Here is a 27,788-nt window from a genome sequence, read left to right on the forward strand (position 1 = left end):
ATATATTAAGGACGATAGATGTTTGATAGGAAAAAAGGAGCAGCAAACCACACCAGTGCACCCGCCAACCACCCACACACGTAGATAAACACCTACATTCCAAACACCTGTATGTAAAAGGAATACGATAACTGCAGTAGCAAAAAAAAATGTTTCAGTTGGAAATTCATGATGCAATCCTCGGGGTGTTCACAGAAAACTTCAGAAAACACCCGTCCAGTTGTAAAAACGCCTGAAAAACAAAACGGGTGGCGGCACAAAAAAAACAACACTGCCTTTTGCAGAGGGTGTATCAGAGATATATATTATATATATACGTGCAATTATTAAAGTCTGTCATGAGCCATCTGGGAGAAATAATTAATCGGAATTATGCTGGAAAATTAAACATATACACCTTTCGTATCATTTCCAATTAAAAACATCCGCAAAATCAGAGTTAAAATAAAAGGGACACCTATTTCAATGCTTCCCCTCCTCGTCACCAAATTTTCCGCAAACCCAGCAAAAAAAAATAAAATAAAATAAAAAAATAAACTGCATAACCGATAAGTCTATTAAGTATACAACAGGATTTTTCTGTACTACATATATATCTTATAAATAAACCTGAGTTGACAAACACTTGATTCAAACTTAGATGCCAGTGAAGTGCTTTGTATAACGCAACAATCCGAGGTCTCTCAACAAATCACCAGGATCTGGGAAGATGAACACAAACAAAACAAACACATGATGTATAAATACGAGCACAAAACTTGAAAAAAAAAAAAAACTCTACTGTGAATACGGAATATTAAAGCAATTCTCACATACATACATAACATGTTAGATCAATTTACAAAAGTGAAGTGTCCATTTCTGATTAAAACAACCGAAGCATACATAAATATTATGTATATAGATTTGTATATATAAATTTCAACAAATAACACCAATATTTTTTACTACAATTCATTAAAAAAAAACTCCGATGAGAAAAAAGACTCCAGTAGCTGATATTCCACTATTCCACTTTGAGTGGGTGTCTAGAAGGAAGAGGTTCCCGTCAGTTTCCGCACTTCTTCGTACGACAGCCAGAACACAAGGGACCACGGAGCCTGAGGAAAGGTCACAGAAAGGTCATGGAAAGGTCATGGAAAGGTCATGTTACCATGTTGGGAATCAGTAAAATAAATACATCTTTCTCCAAGCTATTAAAATTTACTAAGCCAAATTTTTCAGGAAAGATTTTTTTAAAAACGTGTTTCATTCTTTTAGCAAATAGTGCGTACATAATGGGTTTTTTTTTTTTTTTGAGTGCGCTATTTTCAACATTTAGAATTTGAATTTCATTAAAATATTTCTTGAGCACATGCAGTCGATAGCAGATTTAAGAACTGCAAGAGAAAAATTTTTCAGAATTTTGGGCTTTGTACGTTTTAATCCTATCCGTATGCCTGGGGTCATTTTGTACCCCGAGGTTGTATTCTTCACATTTTAAAATACTTCTAGTACGAAGATCTCTTTGAAACTTTCAGTATTTCTCTCAAAAAATCATTTTAACAGACTGCTATGCAAAGTGTATGGATTGGAGTAAATTTCCTCTTTGGAAAGTGGTGGCACAGAGTTCCCCTCGTCCTATGGATACGATAATAAAACACGACGTACGGATAGGGTTATCAGCTGACCAATGACATGTATTAGGCAGATGTTACTGATAGTGCAGTAGCTAGCAAGATCAATAACTTCTATTCCACCTTGGACATTAGATATCATAATCGGTTCAAGATGGATGGACTTTTATTATTATTATTACTGACATTCATAACCAACGACAATATATCATTCGCCCTAAACCTAATTCAACACGAGTTCAAGAACGCAGTCTTGGATTCTAACCAGGGCCATCTGCTCCGTATGACCAGCATGACACCCACTGAGTTAACGGAAAACACACTCACTAGCCTGTTCATGGCGTGGTATTTCTCTTCTGGGGGGGACACCAGGCACAGACAACAAAGACATTAGGCGGCCAAAGCGACGAACTTTCGCAAATATAATATGTATAGATAATATTCTTATTATTGTCAAAACCTCTACCGCCAGTTATCCTGCCCACCACCAACATTTGAAGACTGTCCCCGTACTCACCATGCGGGCCCATATAGGCAGCAAGCCTTTGTAGAGGGCAAAGAAGCCCTCCTGTCTGACTGTCTTCACAAGGCAGTCGATGGACCCTGAGTAGAGGAGACCCCTGAAACAAAAAAGACAACATTGTGAACAGCTGTTGACTTTCGATCAATGCACTTAATATGCGAGGCATTATGGTGGAATCAGGAGCTCGTCAAAATACTGGAAAAAAAAGAAACAGTCACTTTTCCTCCCGTATGGCAATTTTTATCGACTTTTTGTTTTTTGGCTCAACACCTTTTATGTACATTTAAAAGGATATTTCTGTGTGATATTTCACTGAAAAAGTCGACTAAAGGCACAAAAAATGTTAAAATGTTCAGTTTCTAAGAACTCTCAAGATATAGAAGTGACCGAACTTTGGCGGGCATTTTCTCGCTAATTTTACCTCTGAAACCAGGCGACCCCCACCCCCTTCAAGTGCAAATATCTCAACCTCTATTCAAGTTAGATGGATATTTTTTTCACCAAATGCAAGACAAATGAACAAGCTTTAAGATGTTACCAATAACTCCATATGCCCAAAAATTGACGAGCGCCTGATTCCACCGCGTAGTGTCACATATATCTGACAACATTGTATATAGCTGTTGATTTTTAAAATCTATACACGTACATATCAATGGGTACCTGACTTCGAGTTGTGGAAGTAAAGGCGGCTTGGAAAGGAACTGGCCACCCTACCACAATATGCCGAAGCGCACTCATATGACCTTACGCAGTTGCGAGCCCCGTAAAACCCTATACTATTAACTAACTAATATGCCGAAGGCCCAGGATCTTGTCTCACTAACAAGGCAATCCTCAATGTCCCCCCACCCCCTAACCCCCTTTGCCCCCTCCTCTGGGCTCCAGACTCTTTATGCAGCCCTTCTACTGCTACTCCTTGGCTCCCTCTTAATGCTGCCTTTCAGCCACACCCCTGATCTTCCGGTAGGAAAGATCTACACCTAGCCTTCTCGGACAAAGGCAAAAAATCTCAGAGGTCCTGTGTGCAAGTTGCCCACATTTAAGATCCCTTGATGGTCTAAAATTGATAAGAATAGGCTTCGTCCGCCATCTGGGCAAAATTCAAAATTTCCTACCAACAGAAAATGTTTGATGCGTCCCGTGCGCTCATATGACCTTATGCAGTTGCGAGCACCATAAAACACTTACCAAAAAAAAATTTTTTAAAACAGTGTTACCTCAGAAGACCCTAGAAAACTCAGAAATATTCTCAGCTTCCAGCAAAGCATAAATAAAGTATTCTAAGCAGCCAATTATGCGCTCTAATACAAACAAACTGACAATATCTTTTTCTGTTTGTATCCTGATAAACAAATGTAAGCTGCTATTTGTCAAATATTTACTTTAGAATAGGATGCACTATTACTATTATCATTTGTCAAATATTTACTTTAGAATAGGATGCAAACCCTAAACTTTCCCAAGTCAGCCAACTTCATAACCAAGTTTAATATACAAGTCAGCATGAAACTGAGCAATGGAGTGGGTGGCTGATAAAAAACTCTCTCGCACTTACTTTCCGTCTTTTGTCGGCTGGTTCATTATTCTGGTCTTCACAACATCTGCTGGGGTTCCCATCAAAGCTGCCACCAAACCAGAGCAGGCACTGAAACAGAACATATAGAGAAATACTGAAACAGAACATATAGAGAAATACTGAAACAGAACATATGGAGAAACAGAACATATGGACAACTACTGAAACAGAACATACAGAGAAATACTGAAACAGAACATATGGACAACTACAGAAACAGAACATATAGAGAACAACTGAAACAGAACATACAGAGAAATACTGAAACAGAACATATGGACAACTACAGAAACAGAACATATAGAGAACAACTGAAACAGAACATATAGAGAAATACTGAAACAGAACATATGTACAACTACTGAAACAGAACATAGAGAAATACTGAAACAGAACATACAGAGAAATACAGAAACAGAACATACAGACAAATACTGAAACAGAACATACAGACAAATACTGAAACAACATATAGAGAACAACTGAAACAGAACATATGGAGAAATATGGACAACTACTGAAACAGAACATATGGAAAACTGACAACTGAAACAGAACGTATAGACAACTACAGAAACAGAACGTATAGACAACTACAGAAACAGAACATATAAACATATAGACAACTACAGAAACAGAACATATAGACAACTACAGAAACAGAACATATAGACAACTACAGAAACAGAACATATAAACATATAGACAACTACAGAAACAGAACATATAGACAACTACAGAAACAGAACATATTATGGAGAACTACTGAAATAGAACATAAAGAGAACTCATATGGAGAACTACAGAAACAGAACTACAGAAACAGAACTGGAGAACTACTGAAATAGAACATATAGAGAACTCATAGGGAGAACTACGGAAACAGAACTACAGAAACAGAACTACAGAAACAGAACTACAGAAACTGAACTACAGAAACAGAACTGGAGAACTACTGAAAATAGAACATATAGAGAACTCATAAGGAGAACTACAGAAACAGAACTGGAGAACTACTGAAATAGAACATATAGAGAACTCATAGGGAGAACTACGGAAACAGAACTACAGAAACAGAACTGGAGAACTACTGAAATAGAACATATAGAGAACTCATAGGGAGAACTACGGAAACAGAACTACAGAAACAGAACTACAGAAACAGAACTACAGAAACTGAACTACAGAAACAGAACTGGAGAACTACTGAAAATAGAACATATAGAGAACTCATAAGGAGAACTACAGAAACAGAACTGGAGAACTACTGAAATAGAACATATAGAGAACTCATAGGGAGAACTAAAGAAACAGAACTACAGAAACAGAACTGGAGAACTACTGAAATAGAACAGATAGAGAACTCATAGGGAGAACTACGGAAACAGAACTACAGAAACAGAACATATGTGTCACGACGTGGTGGAATCAGGCGCTCGTCAATTTTTGGGCATGTAGAGTAATTGATATCATCTGAATGCTTATTCATTTGCCTTGCTTTCAATGAAAAAAAATTTCCATCTTGCTAGAATTAAAGTTGATATATATGTGATTCAAGAAGGTGGGGTAACCTGGTTTCAGTGGTTAAATTAATGAGAAAATGGCCGCCAACGTTTGATAACTTCAATAGCTTGACAATCCTTGAAACTGCAAATACATATTTCTTATGATTTTAAAAAAGGCTTTTCAGTAAAATTTATATGGAAATGTGTCTCCATAGGAACATAACAGGTGTTTTGCTAAAAAACAAAATTTCCATAAAAATTACCAAACTGGGGGAAAAATGCCTATTTCTTCGATTTGATTATTTGACGAGCACCTGATTTCACCCCGATGCCTCACAAATGGAAACTACTGAAACAGAACAGACTGGTCACTGCTGGAAAGTTTGGAGGAAAGGTGGAGGTAGTCCAGGTAGAATATCTCATCTGTTACCAAATATTTTCTTTTATTCAACTCCTCTAGCTCACCCCATTTGTCTTTCCCTCTCCCTTTCTCTGGCATACAAAAATTTTTTTAAGTAATTACTATAATAAGCACAACATTTTTCAATGGAAAGTGGGGCAGCATTTGTGATTTTTTTAAAATTACATCTAAAAAAATGTATTTTTTTCTGCAGCTCATTTCAAATTCAACGTAACTCGTTGTAAGAAAAATATTCTGATCTTCTGGCACACCCAAATTATCTTCCCAAAACCACAAACGTTTCATTTCTGAATCTTCAGCCAACAACAGCTACAGCTTAGAAAACCCATCATCGAGTGAAAATATGTGTGGCGTGCTGACAAAATGAGTTACTTCTCGCAATCCACAAATGGATATATTGGCCAAAAATCGACATTAGGGTCAAATTTTTAGATTTTCTATTGATGCCATATTCTTTAACTCCTTAAGGTTTGAATCCGAGAAGTAATTCATTTTGTCAGCTCGCTTCACATATGAGAATGACAGAATACCATGAGAACTCTGTTGATAGTTATCATCATACCTTGCTAAAGTATGGGTAATGTAGTTATCTGTCAATGTAGTCTTTGAAAGGATCAAGTGCTTTGCTGTATCATACGTTGCTAAATCTGAAGAAAAAAAAAAAGTTACATAATGTCAGTGTATCATTCTTGTTTCTTAGTTTAAAAATGAAACAAAATTACATCCTTTTTTTAAAGTAAAAGTTTTACAGCACTAGCAACATGATAAGGTCACATAAGTGCCGAAGATTAGAGGTGTTACAAGAGAGTAACAAACATAAAAAAAGAAGGAGGAGAGATCAGGATGATAGATGTTTTATAGGAAAGAAGGAGCAAACCACACCAGATCATCCACTAACTACCCACAAAATTACATCCAATGCAACATGTACAGTTCAGCTCGTGAAAGTCACACAGACCGAGCGACAGTTCAAATATAGGACAAAAAATGTACGCCTTCAATAATATTGGGATTAACGGCATTGTCCACAAGACCTTTTCAAACTTTTACTTTCATACAAAGAAGAAGAATACACTTGACAGGGACAAACAACAAGTCATTTTGCAGTGATACATTGCATAGGTTCAAAAACATTTTGCAGTGATACATTGCATAGGTTCAAAAACATTTTTTTAAGTTTCTGTCTTCAGAACGATATAGCACAATCAAATCTTTTCTAATGACCACCTGTCCCAAGACAGTTGCCTGTACAAATGACGACGAATCTAACCCAGGGGGTGTGTGTTCCTGACTGTCAGCATTGGTTTTCAACAAAGTTCATTTACTAGGACAGCTGCAGTCTCACGTCACAGTATCAGTGGACTCACTGACTACAGCTGTGTTTTCGTGACTTACAAGTTAAGTTTTAGTCAGAGTTTTACGGCACTTGCAACACAATAGGACAGGGTCATTTAAGAGCCGAAGATTAGAGGTGTTACAAGAGAGAAACAAACATAAAAACGAAGGAGGAGAGATAAAGACGATAGTTATTTAATAGGAAAAAAGGAGCAAACCACACCAGAGCACCCGCCAACCACCCACGTCACTCACCGGGTACGTCATAAGGCAGAGAAAGGGTGGTAAGGTAAAGCCTTCCAGCCCCAGCCATTTTTGTGCACTCTCTAACCCCAGTCCCAGCCAATACAGCAGTATTTCAGAAAAAGAGGCATGCACTCTAAAAGTGACGTAGAGTCTTTGTAATGAGGTTTAAATAATGACATATGTGAGGCAGCGTGGTGAAATCAGGTGCTTGTCAAAATAATGAAATTGAAAAAACTGGCAATTTTCTATCAGTTTGGCAATTTTTGTAGAATATTTTTTTTTGGCTTAACACCATAGTTATCCAATTAAGAACACATTAGTAAGTGGATTTGTACTGAAAAACGTTGATTAAAGGCACAAAAATGTAAGTTTTCAGTGTTCATGGACTGTCAAGCTATGGAAATAACCAAACTTTGACTGTCATTTTCTCGCTTATTCTACTTTTGAAACTAGTCGACCCCACCTTCTTCAATCTCAAATATCTTATCTTCTTTTAAAGATAGATTGGGATTTTTTTCCACAATAGAAAGACAACTGAACAGCCTTTAAGATTATACCAATAACCCCACATGCCCTAAAATTGACGAGCGCCTGTTTTCACCACGTCCTGCCACATATAACAATTTCTAAAAGTAAATGAACAAATATTGTGAAAATAAACATTTAATCAGGTTTGCTAATTAAGAAAAATGCGCAAATTCGGTACCCCCCAAACTGAGAATATACGCTCTTGAGACGGTGGGATGTACAAGCGCTGCTGAAAATATACTCGCATGGGGCTGGAAGGGTTTTTTTAAAAGTCCCAACCTACCTCCCAGGTTGACAAGAGCAGCTCTCTGTACATTGGGGACCCATCCACTCCACAGACCACGCACCCCTCCCTCCATCACAATCTGACGGAAAGCATGACCCGTGTTTTTTACTCTGAGGATCACAATGGAAAAAAATGTTACACATAATACTGAGAACTACTTGACTTTACTTTTCCGATTCAGCAGCCATCTGAGTTCTGGCCCTTCGGCCTGTTGATATAGCAAAGAATTTACAGGTTTTTATCAGCTGTGTTTTGTCGTTGTATAGAGTATTTCCAAAGTCTGGGGAGGCAGGTAGGTAGGTGCCCCGCAGGTTGAACAATATTTAGGAAAAGAGTTTACTTTGTTAAGAGTTCTACAGCACTTGCAAGTAACACAAATAAGCCGTATAAAAGCAAAAGTATAGAGTTATTACTAGAGAATAATACACAAAGAAAAGAAGAGGGAGAGAGATAAGGACAATAGATGTTTGATACAAAAAAAGGAGCAAACTACACCGGCGCACCCGCAAAGCACCCACTTTGGAAAAGAGAGTTGCCAGCATGGTTGTATCTATTTTTAAGTACAGCATCACATTTACTCAGTTTTGTTTTGTTTGAGAACAATAAAAGGCTCATATAGCCACACAAGGATGGAAGGGTACTATTGTAACCAACTTTATCTATACATACTGTGAGGGCACCAGAAATGTTATATTCACCTTACAAATGTTAATGGAAAGATGTATTTAAGCACAGAAAGATCTGTATTTATGCTTCATAGATTATTCAAAGGCGTTCGATAAAGTTAGACATGATGAAATATTTAAAATACTGGAAAAGCTAGACATAGATGGAAAAGACCTAAGAATTATCAGAAATTTGTACTGGGACCAAAACGCTGCTGTACGAACTAATGGAGAATAACGTGAATATAAGCAGATTGGGCGAGGAGTGAGGCAAGGATGTGTTATGTCACCAGACCTCTTTAACATGTACAGTGAAACAATCCTTAGAAACATAGAAGAATGTCCAGGCCCCAAAGTAAATGGAGAAAATATTAATAATATCAGGTATGCAGATGACACGGTTTTAATAGCAGGCTCCGAAAAGGACCTTCAAATGCTTCGAGATACTGTTGTAACAGAAAGTGAACGTAAAGGATTATTGTTGAATGTAAAGAAAACAGAATACATGGTAATATCCAAAAAAGCAGCAAATCCTAGTTGTAATCTCATTAGCAAAGGTGAAAAGATCAAACAAGTCCAACAGTGTAAATATCTAGGATATATGATAACATCTGATGCCAAATCTTCAACAGAAATAAAAAGGAAAACTGCAATGGCTAAGGCTAGTTTCAATAAAATGAGCCCAATCCTGAAAAATACAAACATCTCCATGAACACCAAAATGAAAGTCCTGAAATGCTATGTTTGGTCAACCCTTCTATATGGCTGTGAATGCTGGACAATCACTTAAGACAGTGAAAATAAAATAGAGGCAACAGAAATGTGGTTTCTTAGGAGACTGCTAAGAGCATCATGGAAGGAAAAGAAATCAAATGAGGTAGTGCTTGATGAAGCCCACGTGGGACACTCAATGTTAAAAACAATCAGGAAACGACAAATGCAGTTTTTGGGACACCTGAATAGACATAAGGGTCTTGAACATCTAGCTCTCACTGGCAAAATTGAGGGCAAGCGAGGCAGGGGTAGGCCCAGAACAACATACTTAGGGAACCTAAACAAATGGGTAACAGGGAAAAATCAGGGAAACGTAGCTTTTTTTAGAGCATCCGAGCAAAGGAATGAATGGAAAATCATGATCGCCGATGTCTGTCGCAGATCTGGCACTAGATGATGATGACTGGGATGGAAGGGCACTGAACAAACCTAAGTTATCTTTACATACTGTGAGGATGGGCACAATTTAAATCAACTTTACCTTCACACACCGGGATGGGTGAGCACAATTGTCACCAATCTTATCTTTACATACTGTGAGGATGGGCCTATCTAGACCTACTTTATCTTTACACACTGTAAGGATGAGTGAGTACTATTGTAACTAACTCTATATATACATACCAGGATGAGTCAGAACTGCTCAAACCTACTTCACCTTTATCATTATCATCATTCCTAAAACAATATCGAGTCTTCCCTACCTGACAGGTTTACCCTCCAGACGTCGTTTTCCTTCCATTTGCATTCGAACTTTGACCAGGTCCGTTGGGCTAGAAATAAACTGACCCGCAGCACCAGCAAGAAGACCTGAGAGCGATGCTTTCCTGGAGAGAAGAGAAGTGAAAACATAGTTCAAAACTGTCCAAAACGGTCATCACCCATTGTCCAAGAGAAAAATGGTTGTTTTAGACAGGTGGACGTCTCAAATGGTATCATTGACAATTTTCACTCACGCAGCACGTGAGTGCACAACACTTATCCCCACGGACCAGGATACAGGTGCGGTACACGCTATATCACACCGTCGCCGATCGGCGTCTCGATGGGAAAAGGGATGGCCTTCTTACTGTCGCCAATCGGCATCCCCTGGGGGCATTGTGTTAAAATGTAGTCCAACCCGCTCTAATGGCCACCTGCATAAGACTATAACATGCTCTAATGGCCCACTGTATAAGACTATAATATGCTCTAACAGCCGCCCGTAGAAGACAGTCACCTGTGTAAGATAACAACATGTTTATCATTGAACCCAGTCGAACCTGCTCTCATAGCCACCTGTCCAAGACAATCACCTGTACAAGCTGCTACTTTCCATTTCCCATCTTGTGCTTTTTTTACATTAGAATGACACAGCGTAAAATGGCCACTTTTCTCCTCCACAATGGGTTGCTGTCTTAGACAATTTCGACAGGAAAAAAAATAATGGTGAAATGGTATGGGTTTAACACCCCTATCAACACTGTTAGGTTATTTAAAAGGCGGGACCTTCGAGTTTAACATCCATCTCCGAAAAGACCAAACCAAATAGGAAATTCTTGTAAAGTGCCTTTCCAAAGGACACAATGTTGGACCAAGCTGAAGCTCGAACCCCCGAATCCGCAATCTCAGGATTACGAGTCTGGTAGCCTAACCACTAGGCCACCGACACCACACACAATTTCGACTGCATATATATAGGGAGAAAGTGTAAGGAGGTCATTTGTACAGGTGATTGTCTTGGTCAGATGGCTATATATAAGAGCAGGATTGACTGTATTCAATGTTACACAGGTTATAGTCTTATACAGGTGGCCGTTAGGGCAGGCCAGTGTCTTATACAGGTGGCTGTTAAATCATTTTTTTTTTAGTACAGGTTTTACGGCGCTCGAAAGTGTATAAGGTCATACGAGCGCCACAAGATTAGAGGTGTTACAAGAGAGTAACAAACATAAAAAAGAAAAAGGGGAGATAAGGACGATAGATGTTCAATAGGAAAGAAGAAGCAAACCACACCAGAGCACCCGCCAACTACCCACTGTTCAGATCAGGTCTGACTGAAGAGTGATGATCTTACAGAGTAAATCAAATTGTTTATCTCAGTAACCTGTGAATACTAGTCAGACAACTCTAAATAATAGTTATGAAATTTAAAAAGTAACTTACATAAAAAAGATTTTAAAGAAAATGAGCATTGAAAGCATAATTTTCTATTTTCTTCACAGTCAGCACATCAAGTGACCAGCTGGTGAGTTTTGAAAGTCAAAGGATAGTAAGTAAGTCGATTCAGTGTTTAAGGCCATTGGCCAACATCACATCATATAAAACACTCATTTGATAAATAGTTTCCATAATGAATAAAAGTCAGAGGATAGATAACATTATATCATAGTTAACGCACACATCTGCAAAGAGTATAAGTCAACTTACCATAGAGGAAAGGTTCCATCAGGGTTCTTTTTGAAGACTCTCTCCCGTAATATTTCATAAAAACTCATTCTGCAACCGGAGTAAACTGCGGAAAGAAGATAGAATACACACAGTTACCAAAATCAGGGAGAAAAATAACGTGGAAAAAACTAACAAGTTGAAAACATCAAATATATTATTCTTCCAAGTGACAGGCCCGCGTAGAATGTAAGTGATTCCTTCAACATTAATTGTGATAAGTGATTTCATCAATAGAACTCCAATACTTAATAAATCTATGATTTAAGCAGTATCATGTCATTTTCTTAGCCCTTCTGATCACACATATTTTAGTGTCATATCATTTCAAATTCGTTTTCACTCTCGCATCAGAGCTGGTTACAGCACACTATCTTTGTGAAAGTAAATAAACATAAAAACTTTTTACAAGGCCCTTCTAATAAATCGACGGTGTCATATAACATATATGTGAAGCGAGCTGACAAAATGAGTTACTTCTCGCATTCAAACCTTAAGGAAATAGATACATTACGCTTACAGGTGAAGTTTTTTTCAATTCATAAGTATGAAATAATAAAAGACAGATTATCGTTAAAGAATATGGCATCAATTTAAAAAATCTACGAATTTGACCCTAATGTCAATTTTTGGCCAATATCTCCATTTGTGCATTGCGAGAAGTAACTCATTTTGTCAGCACGCCTCATATATGCTACGCCACGAGAAACAACCACCTGTCAACACAAAGTTATGCATTAAAATATTACAGCTGTGTTAAAACGTTTTTGATTCAGTCAAAAACTGTGGTCGTGTTGTGTCACTCACACTTGTTGCCATACATTCACGGATTATATAAAAATAATAATAATATAAAAGCTGAATGAAAGTATCTATTTAACCCTATCCGTACGTTGTGTTTTACTATCGTATCAATATGATGTGGAGAACTCTGTGCTCCCACTTTCCAAAGAGGAAATTTACTCGTTAATCCGATCCGTACGCTTTGCATAGCAGTCCGTCAAAATGATTTTTGGAGAAATACTGAACGTTTCAAAGAGATCTTCGTGCTAGAAGTATTCTAAAATGTGAAGAATACAACCCTGGGGGTACAAAATGACCCCAGGTGTACGGATAGGGTTAAATGCTTGGCAAATCAGTAAGTTCAACATTATTGAAAAGATAGAAAGTTTCCTCCTTATTTTGTTCTGATCACGTGAAGGTGAAATTATCCATGATGGTCACCCATTGTTCAGGAGATAAGTGGTTGTCTTAAACAGGTGGACTTTTTGACAGTGTCATTGTAATACTGTAGACATCTTTTTTTGTAAGTCTTCTCCTCCGAAGCTGTGCTGTATATTCATTCCATTGTATTTTCTTCTTCTTTTTTTTTATAGTAGAGGGTTTTACGGTGCTCGCAACTGCATAAGGTCATATGAGCGCCAAGGGGTGGGTGTCAAGAGAGAAGTCTTTACAGGGAATCAGACTTAGTCTGCTCACCTCTCTAGCTTCAACAGCACAAGGTCTGCTTCCACTATCAAGGCATCCCAAAATAGCAGGTCACAAGAGAGTGATAAACATACAAAAGAAGTAGAAGAAAATGACAATAGTAAGGATCAGGAAAGAAAAAGCAGCAGTTCCCTGTTGTAGATCAGGCATAGTTATGAGCGTGACATGAGTCAGCCCATGTACAATTCTACATGCTTGAATGAGAAATGTCCCCCCTTTGGGAATGGCCTAAAGATACTTCAGTCAGTGGCACTGCCCCGGGGGTGGTATTTTCTTTATTTTAAAAAAAAAAAAAAAAAAAAGGATTTATCATATAACGTGACACTGTATGGTATGTATCTGTATAAAGATTATATCAAGAGCAACGTGCGCAAGTCCAGACCTGCCTCCACCACAAGTCCAACAGCAGACTACCCGTGCCCACAATGTGGGCGAACCTTTCGAGCCCGAATAGGACTAATCAGCCATCTCCGGACTCACAGTAACCGTCAACAGACCAATTTGTGAAGTCATGGTCATCTTCAAATGAGAAGGACGAACAACATATCAAGAGCTTTCCCAGTCTCTCAATAGTCATCATCAATACTGCATTGTATACTCACCTAGCAACTGACTAGAAGCTGATAACTAAAAATAACGGTCACTCCGAAAAACTTCGAAAGTCCTGACAAAAATTTACTTTTAAGCTCTCAATATTATGAGCATGTACTGAGGACATACCAACGTGTCTGTACAATGCCGGGGTTACTCCTTGCCATAATTTCCGCACACCTTCCTCCTTTGCTGTTAAGAGACAAAAACAGCCATTAGTAAAAAGACGTTTCTGGAACAAAATCATAAGCAAAATACCTGACATACACATACTTATGCAAATTAGTTTGGACTGCAATATTATGATAAAAGTAATAGTTCTATTTTCAAACCAGTGACATGATATGCAACACATACACACAAATTCCAACAGAGAGCTGTTAACAAAATGACCATATAAAAAGAAAAAGCAACATTCATCCTTACACAGATGTGTGCTTTTTTATATTTCTTCTAAAAATACATTCACATGAACGGTATCACTTTAATTTTCCAAACAGAGTGAAAATGGAAGAACTCTCTAAGAACACTGAATACTAATCAATCAATAGCTTTTCTACTGATTCACTTGCCTGTAAAAAAATGTTGCAAATTAACTTCTAAGTCTGTAACAATTTAAAGAAACAGCACCAGTCTGGTCTTCTCACATGGTTAATCCTTCATCTCAATAAAGTTTATAAATGAGAAAGACAAATCACCATCTTCATTGCTTTTCTCACTCTTCCTGGATCAGGGTATAGCCGCCGACAAACTCTTTCTATTTTTCCTTATCTTGGGCCAGCTTTCTGACATCGTTTCATGTCTTTCCACTTTTCTATTCATCATTCTCTGTGACTCTTTCCCAGGCTCCATATGGCCTCCTCTTGACCTGATCTTACCCTGGGATTCCAATCCAACGCATTAATTTTGTTGTCATACAGCTGCCTGGCTTCCTGAGGGTATGTCCAATCCATTACCACCGCGCTTTCCAACTTCATCTCCGACTGGGTTCAGTATGGCTCTCATCAAATACTTTTCCCTGTTAATGACTTTATCTGTCAATCTCATCCATAAAGACCCACTCAAAAAAGAAGAACCATCCAGCATCTAAACAATCCTATAAAGATATAATGTTATATATGAGGGGGTGAGATGCAAAACCCGCTAAGCGAAATTTTAGAAAAAATCGAGATTTTTTTGCTTTTAAAAATGCACATTTTTACAGGCTATCAGATGCACAAAGTGTTTCCGGCCCAAACCCAACACATACTTCATAAAAGCCACCAAAAAATCTTTTAACTCATATATATTTGTGCGTATAGCAGCATTTAAAAGAGACGATTTTCTCAAAAGTGTTAAAATGAATGTAGCGGGTTTTTCATCTCAGCCCCTCATATGGTCGCTTTTAAGCACAAGTGGGCTGTCCCGAAAAATGCTGTTTTGAGAAAATCAAAGATTAAGTTATTGCCTATTGTTCAGTTTCTTTACTTTAAAAGACAAGGAGAGTTTTATCTATAGCCAAACAAAATATACACACCAATGAAACCAAACTTCTATAGGCAGGGCAATGCCCACTTTTGGTACGTCAAAATTTCTGGAAACCCCCGAAATATGGGTTATAGCCCTCTCGTCCCTAAAAGCGACCTTATATATATAGTATAGATGTATTATACACATACCAATCCCAGCAGCTGTGGCAAGCATGCCTCTGTGAGGACGCGAGTGAGACGACCCTTCTGCATGCTTCGACACTTCCCCTTGGATCTGTAAGCGTGTCTTTGTCAAATCCAGAGGGTATGTGACTGTCAGGTAAAAAAATAAACGCTTTTAAAAAGAAATTAAAAATAACGAATACACATTCAAACAGAGTTGGCAAAAATAAAGAAGTGCATTAGTATATATTCTCGAAATAAAAACTTTTAAAGATAACTGAAACTAAAAATGTGTGACCCATTAGTCTCTGCTAGTGCCTAAAACATCATTTTGTTTTTCAAAATTGTTTTCTCTTAATTTTCTACACAATCCTTTGAACATGCAGTAAAATACACATTTTCTTTCTTTTTTTTTTTACAATTCAGTTATTGAAACAGTGACCGTCGAGACACCACATTCTCACTAATTGAAGTCTTGCAGTGTTAGGTTCTGCTATCCAGAGAGAGCATATAAGTTATAAGAATAAAAATTACAAATAAATAAATTATATTTTAAATATGAATTTTTACAAATATGTAAATAAGTAAACAGAATACACATGAAATAATTAGTAGATTAAAAAGTGACTGTGACAAGAGGGTTGAAGCACTTGCAATGTTCTTAGGTTCACCACAAATAAAAATTCGAAAATACAATATATATGATGTATGTTAGCAATAGTCAAGTAAAGCCTCAGGAAGAGCATGGGGTTCATTTGGTTTTCCCCCTTTTTTTTTGGGGGGGGGGGGGGTGCAGAAAGCAAATCACCTTAGCCAGCATGCCTCAGGACTTTTAGAAGTTTAGAATCTAGTCTTGAGTAGTTGTTGTTTTTTTAAATTAAGTATTTCCCAGATGATAGGTTAAAAATCAATAATCAAGTATAGATTTATAGATTTAGATCTAGAGGTCGTCTTACCAGATTCAGCGACAACTGCAGCTGTAGCAGAAAGAGTGTACTTGAAAGCAAAAGATTCATGATTCAAAGGCATTTTTCTCCAACTTCACAATGAAGCCAACATCCAAGGCTAACGCTTTCACTTTTGTTTTGTTGTTATTAATCTCTTATAAGGCAACGCTAAATATCTTAAATGTTATCTGAATATGAAAATTGTTTCATGAGTGCAGTGGATCTACTAGACTTGAGCAGTGACTGCAGTGCAGAGAACTGAGTCACCCAGCTGAAAGTGTCTCAAACTTATACTTTCGTTAAAACTTTAGACTTTGACTTCTTTGGCCTAGGCCTGCCTCATTCAGAGAAGTAGAAGTCCGTCAAGCTCAGTGCGGGCTTTGAGACGTGTCCGTTAATAATAAAATCTGAGAAACGTGACAAAAAATTTGCCCCTCAAACGTGATGGGTGCAGCCTGCAGTCTCTCACTGTCCACCACAAGCCTACTTTCAGAATGCAATCAGCTGCGATTACTGAGAGCACGCGCGTGTACACACTCGCACTGTGTCACTCATGTGTGTAGTGCCACTAGTTGTGTAGTTCCGACCGCAACAACGCTGCGCAGCACTCGGCTTTACGGTGTCAGCATAAAAAACGTAGCCAGTTATAAAAGACGACCGCAGCATGAAATATCAATGTTGAAAAATAGAATGGGGCAGATGTCCAGCTGAAAGCAATAGAAACCATAATCAAAAGTTGCAGTAACGTATTTGTTTGGGTTTTTTTGCTCGAAAAGAAAAAATAAGTTTAGGTCATTAAAAAGTGAGACTGATGGTTCAATTAGTAAGAGCGATTTTTTTGTCTTTTAAAAAGCTAATGCTGAGAAGTCTTTATTTAAACTATCATCATCAAAGACAGGGGTATATAAAGCACGTGTTTCAATTCTAATATCTATAAGTACAACTATTATCATGGAGTTGTTTGTTGTTGGTTTATTTTTCTTTAGTCGACAGCTGGGCTAATTTTGTTTGTAATCGTGATGAAAAACGGAAGTAAGCACCGTGGGCCTTTCCGGCGTACTGGTACAGTCGTGTAACAGCAGAGTGTAACAGGAAGACAACACGAAAGGGGAGAGGAACGCGTAGAAACTGCGTAGACAAACTTGTTATGAGACACATTATTGCTTTTGTGTTCGTCGATGCGCGATTTTTCACAACTGCTGAGATACTCAAATTAATCGGCTGAATACAGCTATTTTTACTGGGTACGAATACTCCAGTCAAAGGTTTGGTACACGGCTTACAAACTACGAACGAATCATGGAAGCGGTAGCTCTATGGGACTTCACCGCAAATCAGCCTGATGAGATGAGCTTTCGGAGAGGAGACCGACTCTGTGTAAGTGTACAATGTTCTGTTTATAATAGCTCTTAGCAGCTTGTTTTAATCTTAATGTTCTGCCAAGTATATAAAGTCACTGAATTATCAATTTTACTGTTTCTGTGAATGTTGAGTTAAAGTATACATCCAGATGTGGAACAACTTCCTGGTCTAGATCTCTACTTCAAGTTTGATAAGACAAAGATAATATTATAGCCACTCCTTTCCACTAACTGGAGATTAGATTTTAAGTCTTAACCACTTAAATGGTCTTAACCCTTTGAGACGCGTGTCCCTGAGCCTGAAACACTTGTGCTTCAGAGCTCAGATTTTGGGTCAGTTGCTAGATAATCTAATAATTCTGTACTGTACACTTAGCACATAGAGACAGAGGTTGTGCTGGTTTTGTGCGTCTGGTGCTCAAACTCAAAATAATGTTATAGTTTTTTATGGACAAGAGTGCTCTCTCTCTCTCTCTACTCTAAATGGCTGAGAAGAACAGGCCTAATATGTGTGTTTTTCAGGTCAATGCCATTAAAATAAAAAGAACAAGCTTCTAATCTAATCCAATGTATTCTCTTCTCATTCTGAGAAATTCCAATTAATCAAATCTTCATGTCTTATGATGTAGTTATTGAAGCGGATAGCCAGAGAAGGACAACTAAACGCCTTTGGCCGATATTTATAGTAATAGCCATCTTGTTTGACGTGTAAAAAAAAATACTGAACTGTAAATAAAATTTTAGAATGCAGCTCCTAAAGTATTTTTGTTTGAGAAGAAACCAAAAGGTGCCCTACTGACATGCGTTCTCAACAGGTTTAGGTCAATAGGTCATAAGTATGGCTAGACTGGCAGGCTAAGGTACAGCTGGCCTTTTCATTTTGGAAATGATATATATATATAATATGGCAAAAAGAAACTGGTCAATGAAGTTTGTGTTTTATTTTTCTCTCTTCTCTTCAGGTTGTGAATATGGAGGAAGATGGCTGGTACAAAGCAGTGTTGGGGCCAAATTCGGGTTTTATTCCTGCTGCATATATCAAAATGGAACCTAATGAGTGAGTTGAAATAAAAATTCTCAAATGTTACCCTAGAAACCATAATTTAGAGCTCATTTTTTCTCTTTTACATTAGACAGTGTACCATGTGTGTGTTTGTGTGTGGATGGTGTGTGTATTTGTGAGTGTGTGTGTGATTTCTTTTGTGTGTGCATATGAGCAAAGATTAATTTTTGACAGTATGTAAAGTAAAGTATTATTCAATATTAATTCGTACGTACTAGAATCTATATAATGTAAAGCACCTCTAGATCTGTGTTCAGATGGGAGTATTGGCTCTGTAATAATTATCAACATTATTATTAAATTGTTTTAGGCCAAGTCACTTCAGCTTTTCACCAGTATACAATCAAAGCTGCTCACTCTAACGGCCACCTGTCAAAGGCAGTCTCTGTGCAAAAGGCCACCTGTCAAAGGCAGTTACCTGTGCAAACAGCCACTTATTTTCTCCATTCAGTTTTTAGAAATATTATAACACTGTCAAAGACATCCATCTGTCTAAGACGACCCCTTTCTCCTCGACAATTTTCTTGGACAATTTCAAATTTCAACTGTGTATGAAAAATAAACCTTGTACAACTTGTGGGCACATCTTGTTGAAAGACGAGGACCACTAGGTCATCGGAACAGCAAGCTGCTTTGTTTGTGTGAGATCAGTTACACAGCAAAAGTCTCCGGATTTTTTATATTTTTTTTCGGGGGGGGGGGGGGGGGGGGGGGACGATGTCTTCATCACAAGACCTTTCTGTGTTAACAAGTCAAATTTTAGTGCTTGAAAGAGAAGTTTGCGACATGAAATGTACTACTATTACTACTAATATTTTAAGTTTAGAGCATCCAATTAAGACGTAAATTTGCCAGATGGCAACATTCTCCCGAAATGGAATCAGTAGCAACACGCGCTTTCAACCATTTTTGACAAATGACCCTTATCAAAGAAATTAATGTGATCATGTTGATTCTCTTGTTGATATGAGGTTTTAAATTCGTGCAAAATCCTCATTTCATCCATGTGGGTAGTTGGAGGTAGCCCGCGGTAGGTGTTACTTCTGTACTGGCCCACTGCTGTTTCTGTCCATCTGTCTTACTTTTTTTTTTTCTTCTGTCCCGTGATTGGGGCAACTGTGGGGGCACCACTGCCTCTGACAACCAGCTCTCGACATTTCTCTCTGTCCTCTGCTTTCCTCAGATTGTCACCCTTCGTCTTCCCTGTCCGCTCTGTGATGTTGTCCTCCTCTTTCCTTCTTTGCCTTCCTCTCTCCTTACTTTTTGCCAGGAAATAAATAACCACTGTTGTAAATACTTGTGTTACTTGTGTGAAGGACCGACATCACTGCACAAGGGACATCTCCATAAGCGCTCCGTCCCCTGAAAAAGCACATCTCGAAGTGTGTAGATGCTGACGGTTCCAAGCAATGTTTGATTCCATAGCCTCCTGCTCCTCCCACTAAGTCTTGAACTTCTGCAGGCACCCCATCCAATTCCAAGCATGTTGTATCAATGTGGTTCTCTTTTCTCAAATGTCAAGCAAACTCATTCCTCTACCTACAGATGGTTCCAGAACCCAATGACTCGGGCAGATGCCGAAGCGATGCTGCTCAAGAAAAACTGCGTTGGTTCCTTCATTCACGAGGACGGCAACTTTGTTGTCCGCAAAGCAGAAACAGATTCAAATGGGTTTTCTTTATCCGTGAAGTGAGTATGGAAATGGCTCGTGGGTGGTTGGTGGGTGCTCTGGTGTGGTTTGCTCCTTCTTTCCTATCCAACATCTGTACCCCCCGGGGCAGTGCCACTGACTGAAGTGTCTTTAGGCCATTCCCAAAGGGGGGATATATCTCGTTCAAGCATAGTAGAATTGTTAATGGGCTGATTCATGTCACGTTCATAACTGTGCCTTATCTACAACAGGGAACTGCTGCTTTTTCTTTCCTGATCCTTACTATTATCATTTTTCTCTACTTCTTTTGTATGTTTGTCACTCCCTTGTGACCTGCTATTTTGAGGTGCCTTGATAGTCGAAGTAGACCTTTTGCTGTTGAAGCTTGAGAGGTGAGCAGTCTAAGTCTGATTCCCTGTAAAGACTTCTCTGTTGACACCCACCCCTTGGCACTCATATGACCTTATGCAGTTGCGAGCGCCGTAAAACCGTCTACTATAAAAAAAATTTTTAAAAACATCTGTCGTCCTTATCTCTCCTTCTTTTTTGTGTCTGTTACTCTCTTGTAACACCTCTAATCTTAGTCACTTATATGACCTTGCGTTGCAAGTGCCGTAAAACACTTACTAAAACAAACAAAAACTCTTCAACACAGGCACGAGGAGTCAGTACAGCACTTCAAAATTCTCAGGGACGCGAACAACAAATTTTACATTTGGACCACTTCTTCTTTCTCCATCAACCAATTGGTGGAACGATATCGCACTGAAAATGTTTCTGGTGATCCCAGGAGGATAATGCATCTAAAGGACATGAAGCGGGAGGTAAGTTACCATAAAATTCTACTCCATCTTAACCCCTTCACTGCTGACCTATACTTCCCGCCCTATGCTGACCTTGTTTCCAGGAATAGCACTCAAACGGATGAACCTTTTAGAGTGCTATTTACTCTGTGGTAGTGAATCAAATACATAACAATGTCAATATTCTGAAGGGAAATGAATGAAGCGCTATCATCATCAGCAAAAATTTCTTCGATAGCTTGATACGCTGAGAGCATACGTCGCGAGTGATCAGCCGTAGCTCGGAGCTAGAGTGAGACGTTAGAACTGTGAAGAGACAGAGTGACTGATCAGTGACACTGTAATTCACGCTATTTCCGTCATTATTGGTCTAACTAGGGCAAACTAAAACTTCTCTAACTCGGGAAGAAAAGAGCTTTCTGGGGAGCCCACTCTCGATGCTGAATTGCAATTACCAGCTGATTAGGAAACGAAAGAAAACAGCGATATTGCCGGGCGTACACTGTACGTCGCCCAATTTATGGACGTACATTGTACGCCGAGCAGCAGTGAAGCGGTTTACCCTTTCCTATTTGCATTATTCACTGGCAGTGGCAGTGCATTTGTTTAAGTTCCTGATCGTGTAGAAATCTTTTTGTGTTTTCAATCTTTTGCGCTCCACGGGAGTGAAAATAATGGTTAATGGTTGACTGCCGACATCAGCTCTGATGCCCTCACAAGTTCTTTGAAATAAGGCTGCAGCATGTGAGACATTGTGGTGAAATCTGATGCTTGTCAAACTTATGAAATCAAAGATACCGCCATTTTCCTGCCAGTTTGGCAAAGTTTATTGAATTTTGGGGGGGTTTTTTGGCTTGACTCATTTTATGTCCATTTAAAAATACATTTATGTGTTCAGTTGCCAAGGACACTCAAGCCTTAAGTCACTAAATATTTGCGGCCTTTTCCTCACTGGTTATTGTGCTTTTCTTTACTCATTCTTCTTTCTTTCTTGGCATTGTTTGTCCACTGCAGGATGCATTCCTCCAACTTGGGTGGTTGGCGAGTGCTCTAGTGTGGTTTGTTCCTTCTTTCCTATCAAACGTCTATCATCCATCCTATCTCCCCTCCTTCTTTTTGTGTATGCTTCTCTCTTGTAACACATCTATTCTTCGGCACTTATGTGACCTTATTGTGTCGCAAGTGCAGTAAAACTCTTACTAAAACAAGGCAATAACCTCCACTCTGTTTTGTCAGGTGTTTTCTATGTCCTGTCTGCTCTGATTTCATCTTGCGGTTTAGGGTCTGGTTTTTCCACCCCCTAGGGCGGTGCCACTGACTGAAGTTCAAGTGTCTTTTGGCCATTCCCAAAGGGGGGACATTAAAACCTGTTCTAATGCACAGTAGAATTGTAGATGGGTTGATTCATCAATGTCATGCTCATAACTGTGCCTGAACTGCAACAGGGAACTGCTTCTTTTGTTTTCCTAATCCTTACTATCGTCATTTTTCTTCTACTTCTTTTGTATGTTTGTCACACTCTTGTGAACTGCTATTTTCGGGGTGCCTTGATAATCGAAGCAGACTTTGTGCTGTTGAAGCTAAAGAGGTGACCAGAGTAAGTCTGATTTCCTGTAAAGATTTCTCTGTTGACATCCACCACTTGGCGCTTATATGACCTCATGCAATTGTGAGCGCTGTTACTAAAAACTTTACTAAAACAAAAAAACTGATCTTTTTTATAGCTCTTGGTCTCCATTCAGTGCATTTTTTTGGTCTGTCTGTTGTCTCTTTACTCATGTATGGTTGCCTTTAAGCACAAGTGGGCTTTCCCAGAAAATGCTGTTTTGAGTAAATCGGAGGTAAAGTTTTTGGACCCTTGTTCAATTTCTTTAAAATACAAGGAGAGTTTTCTCTATAACCAAATAAATATACACACCAATGAAACCAAACTTCTTCTATAGTTAGGGCGATGCCCACTTTTGGTTTAGGTCGAGATTTCCCCCCCCCGAAAATCTGGGTTAACCCGCCTGTCCTTACAAGCAACCACCATATACTAATAAAAACAAATTTACTAAGCAGTTAATTTTTCCCCTCCCCTGAACTTTTTTTTTTTTAATTTTGTATTTCAGTTTTTCAAAGCCATATACGGAAATATTTGGTGACTTAAGGCTTGAGAGTCCTTGGCAACTGAAAGCTGACATTTTTGGTACCTATAATCAACCCTTTCCAATAAAATCCACACATAAGCAGTTAATTTTTCCCCTCCCCTGAACGTTTTTTGTTCTTTAAATTTGTATTTCAGTTTTTCAAAGCCATGTACGACTTTGCCCCAGCCAATCAAGAGGAGTTGGAACTGAAGAAAGGCGACCTGATCCGTCTGATCGCCAAGTCTGACGAGAACTGGTGGGAGGGGGAGATAGACGGCAGATGTGGATTCTTCCCGAAAACTTACGTGAAAGAGGCACAATAACTTAGTTTTTTCCCCCTCATTGTTTTTTTTACATCATGAGATGTTTTGTTAACTTAGCTTCTTCCGTCATCGTTTTTTTAGGTCATGGGATTATTTTTATTTTATTTTTTTAATCGAATAATATTTAAAAGGGATGCTAAAGGTATATTACATCGTCTGTAGGCATATTTTGCCATGTAAATGTTCAAGCTGTATGCTGGTGCTAATCTTTGAGCCAGTTAATGTCATGAGTTTTCTTGTTTTAATCAATCAAATTGGAGAGAAGCTTGAATTCAATCATTTTTTTTTTAGGCTTTAATTAAATCAGTTTGTTATGGCTTGCATTGCATTTACTCGTTATGCCTCTATGATAAGTCTTGAGCACAGTTGGAAAAAGTTGAAAGCTCAAACTTATTATTGGTGTCGATATAAGTACTATTGTTGTTATTTTGATGATTATCATCACTATTTTTGTAATATAAAATTATCAACATTATCAAGTTATTATCTTTTTCTTACCTTTGTAGTAGAGACTTTGCTTTTGTTGCCAGATTCTATCTCAGAATCTGTTGGGTTGGGTTTTTTTAGTTGTTTTGGGGTTTTTTTACTCTCCTTTCCTCTGAAGATTTGTACAGGAGTGGGAAAGTGTTAGGAGTGTGAAGTTTTTTTTTTCTGACTGACTCAAATATCACCTCATCTAGATTGTATAATGATCAAGTAATCTTTTGTTTGTGTGAAATGCTCCAACTGATTTTTTATTTTTGGGGGGGGGGGGGGGGGGTTGGGTTTTTTTCTGTGTTTTTGTTTTTGTAAAAGTATTGTTCCTCAAACTCTGGATGCTTCGGAAGTTGAAGCGATAGGGTATATATATATAACATATATGTGTGTGTGACGTGAAATACATTTCTGCGTTTTAGGAAATATCTAGACGTGATGCAAACCAGCCAGTTTTTGCTCTGTGTTCGATACTGTTGAAAAAAGAATATCTTAATCAGCTGTGTGGGGAGTGTTTGGTGAGCTGTAATTTTTTTTACTTCCTTCCGAAGTTTGAGCGATAAGGCAAAGTGAAATGTGTTTTTACGTGTATTGTGAAGTCTCTAGAGGTGAAGCAATCCATTTAATTTCGCTCCCTTATGATGATGAAAGAAATCTGCCTGCTGTGTTGGAAGTGGGTGGTGAGATGTATGTATGTACTTTTACTTATTTTTTTAAAACTTCAATCAGAAGTTAAGTACTGTGAAATATGTTTATAATGAATCGTGTGTCTTGTGAAGTCCTGTAGAGGGGAAACAATCCAGTTAGATTTTGCTCCCTTATTCGATACTGTTGAAGTATTATATATGCTTTGGAGGGAGCGTATAGTGAGATTAATTCTCTCTCCCTCTCTCTCTTTCTTTCTCTCTCTCTCTCTTTTTTTTTTAAACTCCATTCTCTTGTTGACTTGAGAAATGTTGAAGCAGTACAGCCCTCATTCCCACCGGAGAGAAAGAAAGTCTGTGTACATTTCTCGAAAAAATCTGTATAAAATTTGCATTGCTCTCTCGTTTTCTTTTGTGTATTATATCTGAGCAGAATGATCAAGGAGCAAAAATTTCATTTTCTTTTTTTTATATTTTTTTAATAATGGGATTATTTGTGAGAAGAAGCTGTCTTGTGGCTGTAAGAAGTGACAGTAGATTGTGTTCGTGTCACCCTAGCTTGGTCTACGTCTCTACCAAGAGATACGAGAAAAAAAGTTTTTGTCCCTGTTCATAGTGGTGCATGTGACCTTTGCGCGGATTCGACATCAGTAGAATATGATGCGCAAAAAAAAAAAAGAAAGAAAGAAAACAAAGTACAATTTTTGTGCGTCACAGGAGGTGTAGGACTTATCACGTTCAGTTCAGGCTTCTGGCTTTGGAGTTTGATTCCTGGCACCATGATCATTGTATTTTCTGGCTTCGGAGTTTGAATCCTGCTGTGACAAGGTTCAAGTTTTGTGATTCCTGGCGCGAGAGGCACCATGATCTTTATATTTTCTGGCTTCGGAGTTTGAATCCTGCTCTGACCAGGTTCAAGTTTTGTGATTCCTGGCGCGAGAGGCACCATGATCATTATATTTTCTGGCTTCGGAGTTTGAATCCTCCTGTGACGAGGTTCAAGTTTTGTGATTCCTGGCGCGAGAGGCACCATGATCTTTATATTTTCTGGCTTCAGAGTTTGAATCCTGCTGTGACCAGGTTCAAGTTTTGTGTCCGACCATGCTCGGCTGGTCACATTTCAGTTGTCGTCATGTTGGTTCATTTTTTCTCTTTCTTGCTTATTGGATTGAGCGTTTGATCTTTTTTTCCCTCCCCTGTGTACAGGACAAGCCCTCGACCTTTTTGTCACCCTTTGTGAGGCGCGCAGCTGACAAAATGAGTTACTTCTGACAATCCTCAAACACAGATATTGGCCAAAAATCAACATGCGGGTCAGATTTGTAGATTTTCTATTGATGACATTTTTTTTTTACTTTAACCCATCTTTTATTATTTCGTACTTATAAATTGTAAAAACTTCACCTATAAACGTGATGTATCTATTTCCTTAAGGCTTGAATCCGAGAAGTAACTCATTTTGTCAGCAGGCTTGACGTTTCATATACAGGCTATTTGTCTTTGGCAAGCTGTTCAACTGTTCTAAGCCCAAAAAGCAATATTTTAAAGTAAGGAGAGAGAAAACTGTTGCATTCTTTTAACAACTGGGCCAGCAATGTGTGTCTTTTGAACTCATCGCGCGCAGTATTGCACACAGACGCAAGTCACTTTTAGCGGCCTTTGAGACACGTCTGTATGCAGTACTGCCCGCATCATATGACCTTATGAAGTTTTGCGAGTGCCATAGATCTCGTACCATTACGTATCTTTTTTTACTTCTAATTTTAGCATTCAAATTTGGATTTCGTATATTTCTCAAGCGCATGCAACAGATGCCACAGATGGTGAAGAAACTGCAATGAAAAGAAAAATTTCAAAGTTTTGGACGCTGTTTTCAGGCCGGAGGGCTAGAACTCAGACGGCCGCTGGATCGGAAACATAAACGTAAAGGGCATTGTACATCTGAGCAGCTGTTTGTCTTTATGCCAAGCAGCGATGAAGACATTTCATTTTCCTCACACCCGCCGGTCTCACTCATGAAGCACCCTGATAATAAGTACAGTAAAACCTTGGTTTGATGTCTTTTCTCCGGACCCAGGATTTTGAATATATATCGTAACCGAGGTGCGGTACATAATGGCCTAAAAGAGTTCAGTAGAAATACCAAATGGAGCTGGGGGGGGTGGGTTTCAGAAAGCGAACATTACAGCTGATAGTACTTTTTAAAGTCGTGTACATTATGCCAAGTTTTTAACTGTAATACGCCCGGGCGAAAGCTGGGACCAGCACTGTTCACACTGTTCATTAATTATGGTCAAGTTTCATTATGGCAGTAACCGGCAGAGGCCAGCTGCCTTATCGTATGTGTGTCGTGATCCGTTCACGATTTGCTGTGTTGCTTTTGCTCAGTGAGATGATGACTTTGATGCTGGTTTGTTTGCTTGTTGCTTTATTTTAATTTGATTTTTTGCGAGGTTTGCTTTCTCCTTACATGAAGATGTATGACGCCCCTACCCCTCGAGTTTTCTTTCCTTTCAAGATGTAAAATTGGCCCCTCGTATCATTATCATCTGTTATTACTAGGCTTTAACTTTTGCACTTTTGATGATTGATTTTTATGGTTCGAGAGCATAATTCAACAGGGATCAAAACATGGCAGGATTACAATTTTTTTTTCTCTTTGTTTTCAAAGATGAGAATCAAGCATCATGTACATACATAAGGTTTTATCGTTTTATTGTTTACTGGGGGGGGGGGAAGGGGGGGGAAGGGGGGGTTTAAGATGAGTTGTTGTATTTT

The 27,788-nt window shown here is 38.5% G+C and overlaps 2 protein-coding genes across 3 annotated transcripts; one reads left to right on the forward strand and one right to left on the reverse strand.

Annotated features, from left to right (window-relative positions):
- Window positions 1-283: 283 nt before the first annotated feature.
- LOC101862642 (mitochondrial uncoupling protein 4) lies at window positions 284-17,552 on the reverse strand. The gene is made up of 10 exons (XM_005096578.3): window positions 16,572-17,552; window positions 15,643-15,765; window positions 14,114-14,176; window positions 11,888-11,972; window positions 10,183-10,305; window positions 8,037-8,149; window positions 6,207-6,291; window positions 3,698-3,787; window positions 2,134-2,236; window positions 284-1,100 (listed from the first exon to the last, which is right to left on the reverse strand). The coding sequence occupies exons 1-10, from the start codon at window positions 16,642-16,644 to the stop codon at window positions 1,029-1,031; spliced, it is 930 nt and encodes a 309-aa protein (XP_005096635.1). The 5' UTR covers window positions 16,645-17,552; the 3' UTR covers window positions 284-1,028.
- Window positions 17,553-17,598: 46 nt separating this feature from the next.
- On the forward strand, window positions 17,599-25,692 carry LOC101862867 (sex muscle abnormal protein 5). Of its 2 annotated transcripts, none has more exons than XM_035969263.1 (5): window positions 17,599-17,939; window positions 18,886-18,980; window positions 20,532-20,675; window positions 21,293-21,461; window positions 23,552-23,599. In XM_035969263.1, exons 1-5 carry the CDS (start codon window positions 17,862-17,864, stop codon window positions 23,582-23,584), a joined length of 519 nt encoding a protein of 172 aa, XP_035825156.1. In that variant the 5' UTR covers window positions 17,599-17,861; the 3' UTR covers window positions 23,585-23,599. The 2 variants fall into 2 exon arrangements, with proteins under 2 accessions (XP_035825156.1, XP_005096636.1); XM_005096579.3 differs by lacking the exon at window positions 23,552-23,599 and adding an exon at window positions 23,725-25,692 and having other exon boundaries at window positions 17,604-17,939.
- Window positions 25,693-27,788: the final 2,096 nt, after the last annotated feature.

Source organism: Aplysia californica, unplaced genomic scaffold (assembly GCF_000002075.1).
Source record: "Aplysia californica isolate F4 #8 unplaced genomic scaffold, AplCal3.0 scaffold00132, whole genome shotgun sequence".
NCBI classification, from domain to species: Eukaryota; Metazoa; Mollusca; class Gastropoda; order Aplysiida; family Aplysiidae; genus Aplysia; species Aplysia californica.

Bases quoted from the DNA above. Each gene is read 5' to 3' on its own strand.
- LOC101862642 (XM_005096578.3), bottom strand. From the start codon at position 16,644: ATGCCTTTGAATCATGAATCTTTTGCTTTCAAGTACACTCTTTCTGCT. The intron at 14,177-15,642 runs GTATGTGTATAA...GTCTCTTAACAG, and splicing joins TGCCACAGCTGCTGGGATTG to CAAAGGAGGAAGGTGTGCGG. The intron at 1,101-2,133 runs GTGAGTACGGGG...ACCTTTCCTCAG, and splicing joins TGCCTATATGGGCCCGCATG to GCTCCGTGGTCCCTTGTGTT.
- LOC101862867 (XM_005096579.3), top strand. From the start codon at position 17,862: ATGGAAGCGGTAGCTCTATGGGACTTCACCGCAAATCAGCCTGATGAG. The intron at 20,676-21,292 runs GTGAGTATGGAA...TCTTCAACACAG, and splicing joins GGGTTTTCTTTATCCGTGAA to GCACGAGGAGTCAGTACAGC. The intron at 21,462-23,724 runs GTAAGTTACCAT...TTTGTATTTCAG, and splicing joins TAAAGGACATGAAGCGGGAG to TTTTTCAAAGCCATGTACGA.